Raw genomic sequence first — 3158 nt, 5'->3', positions numbered from 1 at the left:
GAATGCTTGGAAGAGAATACATTCTCCAACATGTCAGTGTCATCTCCCAATGACACGGATGATGATAAGCCACCTAGAGATCTTGGAAGCTTTGCTGAGCCAGGAAGGAAATGTCTGATGGTTTACACGGGGGTGGCATTTCCCAGCATAAGAAGAGTGTGTCTTCAATAAAACCAGAAGGGCTGTGGGTAGCTAGAGCAGAAGGAGCTGCAGCCACAGCTGAATGTGAGCACAGAGGGCAGCAGGCTGCAGGACCTCACACCAATGGGGGAAATCTCTCTGTCCATAGCCAGGGAGCCAGGTGAGTCAAGAGGCCCAGGGCAGGAGTAGATGCCCTCCTCAACACCCGTGCTCACTCACCTCCTCCCACTCCAGTGAGTGATTCAGCCTCATCCCTCCACAGTTCTTGCACTGTCTCAGCATTTTTCCCAGACTGCATGCTGACTCACTTTTGTTCCATTCTCTACAGCACAGCAGGATCAAAAGCCGCCCCAGGATGACCCTTGGACGTTTTCCTGCCTGGCAATGGCCCTGACGCTGCTTCTGTTAGTCCTGATCCTTGGTGCAGTCACCAAGGTAAGTTGGCAGGGCCAGTGGGAAAGGTGATCAGATAGAACCAGGACCCCAAATCTGGTCTTGAGAAGAGGGTTTTACAGGGCTGTGACAGAGATGGAGCAGTAAGGGGTGGCTGGACTGTGTTCCTGGACATATGACTCTAGGAAGAAACTTCCCTCTCCAACTCAGCCTGGGGAATTTGAGGGATGGTGCAAGAGCTCTGTGTCTAAAGTTCTAGAATATGTCACTTTTCTCTCCTAGTCTTGAAGTTCATGAACCAGATGCAAGAAGAACTGAAGCAACTGGACATCAAATGTGAGTGCTAATTGGAATGGTGGGCTTCTCTCCCATGTGTACCACCAGGTTTTGATCAGCCTTTCTCTATGGGCCTCTGAGTTTTACAGGGTCTGGCAGACACTGGACACAAACGGGACATCATTCAGGGAGAAATATTCCGGCAAGTGGAGGCTGTGAGGGCAGACAATGGTAAGGAGATGGGGTAGGATTGGGCCATGAAAATAAGCGTTGAGAGAGGGAGGTTGTTCTTTCCAGCACTGTTGATAGTAGCAGTTCTTGTAGCATAGGACTGTGTCAGGCGGGTTATTTTAATCAACCCCCTGTCACAGTGGATGTTAACACAAAGCTTGAGGCAACCCTGCTTTGCATTACCCTGCTTCTGATAATGTCCATTCCTTGAATGGGCAACTAGAAAGCTAGTGTGTTCAGTTTTGAAAGTGTCAAGGATGCACAGGTGGGTCCAGTTCAACTAATTTCATTGGAGGTTCCATTCAGTGACCAGAACAGCTACCAACCTCAGACGAGCTGACCTCTTTCCCTTTTCCCAGAATCTTCCTGTGAGCCCTGCCCAAAGATCCGGATGGCATTCCAGGGCTCCTGCTATTTATTTTCCACCTACAAACTCCCCTGGTTCGAAGCCATGGATCACTGTGCTAAGGAGGGTGCTCAGCTGGTCATCATCAACAGCCAAGTAGAGCAGGTAAGAAGGAGGAAGGGGTGCTTTGGGGGTCCTTCCAGTCATTGAAAGCTCATGTCCTTGTCCCCTGTAGAATCTAGCGAAAATCCTTCATTGTGCCCTTCATAACACATATCCACTCTCTTGGCATGTAGAGGTGACCAGCATCCTTTTGTGTCCTGCTTCTGAGCAATTCTTCCTGCAGCTCCTTCCATCTGGAACGACACCCCCCCCCCCACCTCCTTTAACCTCTGTGGATAACTGATACACCTTCTTCACTACCAGGTCAAACAATGTCCCTCAATATCCTTCCCACTCTTTATTCCTTAATACTGGGCTGTGCTGCCAAATCATGGATCCATCTCCCCACACATGAGGAACTCCCAGAAAAAGGGGTGGATCTGACTCCCCCTTGATTCCATAGTGCTAGGAACCAGATTGGACACACAGCAGGACTCAATATTTTTCAGTTGGATCCAATTAATTGCCAGAATCATTTGTATGGGGTAGTGTCCAAATTCCTCATCATGTCAACCATGCCCTTAAATAATACTCCTAACAAGCTCTTATCTAGTGCTCAATTAGGAACCACACTAGGCTCTTATTCCCTCATTGAACCTTCAGAAAAATCCTGGAAGGCATCTGCCATTGTTATGTCCATTTTGCAAATGAGAAGCCTAAGGAAATTATGAGCCACAAATATTCATAATTTGATGACCACATAGGTCATAATAATGGTGGGCATAGAGGTCAATTCAGAGCTTTCAGCCAGTGTGATCAACTGTGACATTGGGTGACATCTCTGTCCATGGACTTAGTCCCATTCATGGACCGCATCTACCACCCTTCCCACCTCTGGCTGTAGTATTTCTTGACCTAAACTGTCTTCTCCCCATACAGAAATTCCTGAGTCTAAAAGAAGATTTCCTATACTGGATTGGCCTCAGGAAAGAGTACTCAAAGGATATTTGCAAGTGGCAAGATGGCTCAGCCCCTACCTTCATGTGAGTGTCCCTGTTGGGACTCAGAACCTGAGTCCCAGCTCGTCTGTCCCATTGAATCTTGGAGACATTTTTCCATAGATCCTTGATTCTCTCAAGGGTCTAATTTTGGCCTAAACCAAACTGCCTGTCATATTTCCTATTGTCATGCGTAATGTTATTTTGCCAGTGGCAGGTGTGTGTGTGTGTGCGCGCAAACCATAATTAAACAGCTTGAAGCAGGAAGTTCCTTATTGTTGGATGTCACAGTACCTCTGATACATTAAAGGGAATTGAGCACTTTAAGGAGGGCAGTAGGTAATGTGTGGTGTGCCAAGCTTATTAAGAGCTCATCTGGACCCGTCTAGAGCCTCTAGTGTCCTACAGGACATAATTTAGAAGGAGAGGTAAGAGAGGAGAATCACTGCCTGGGGGATGCAGTCTTAACCCCTCAGCATATAATTCAATGACCTCACATTCTGATCACCATCTGTCTTTGAACTTTTCTTCATGTCCAAACACTTTCCCAGAAACTGCACCCCAAGCCTCCTGGATCATCATGAGTACATCTGTTTTCCTATAACCCTTTTGCTTTTGCCTCGGCTCAGGTCTCAGGAAAATTGTTATATATTCTGTATTTAGTCTCACCA

The 3158-nt window shown here is 47.2% G+C and overlaps 1 protein-coding gene across 1 annotated transcript; it reads left to right on the top strand.

Annotated features, from left to right (window-relative positions):
* The first annotated feature begins 264 nt into the window (after positions 1 to 264).
* LOC130836283 (C-type lectin domain family 4 member G-like) lies at positions 265 to 2536 on the top strand. The gene is made up of 5 exons (XM_057708343.1): positions 265 to 301; positions 470 to 576; positions 960 to 1041; positions 1401 to 1552; positions 2429 to 2536. The coding sequence occupies exons 1-5, from the start codon at positions 265 to 267 to the stop codon at positions 2534 to 2536; spliced, it is 486 nt and encodes a 161-aa protein (XP_057564326.1).
* Positions 2537 to 3158: the final 622 nt, after the last annotated feature.

This window comes from Hippopotamus amphibius, chromosome 15 (assembly GCF_030028045.1).
Source record: "Hippopotamus amphibius kiboko isolate mHipAmp2 chromosome 15, mHipAmp2.hap2, whole genome shotgun sequence".
In the NCBI taxonomy this organism is placed as follows: domain Eukaryota; kingdom Metazoa; phylum Chordata; class Mammalia; order Artiodactyla; family Hippopotamidae; genus Hippopotamus; species Hippopotamus amphibius.
Note: the sequence above shows the minus strand (reverse complement) of the source record. Positions and strands in the feature narration are given on the sequence as shown.

What these genes read in the sequence shown, in the direction of transcription:
- LOC130836283 (XM_057708343.1), top strand. Translation starts at nt 265, where the DNA reads ATGGGGGAAATCTCTCTGTCCATAGCCAGGGAGCCAG. An exon ending in TCCTTGGTGCAGTCACCAAG is followed by an intron (nt 577 to 959) that starts GTAAGTTGGCAG and finishes TGAGTTTTACAG; the next exon opens with GGTCTGGCAGACACTGGACA. An exon ending in TCAACAGCCAAGTAGAGCAG is followed by an intron (nt 1,553 to 2,428) that starts GTAAGAAGGAGG and finishes CTCCCCATACAG; the next exon opens with AAATTCCTGAGTCTAAAAGA.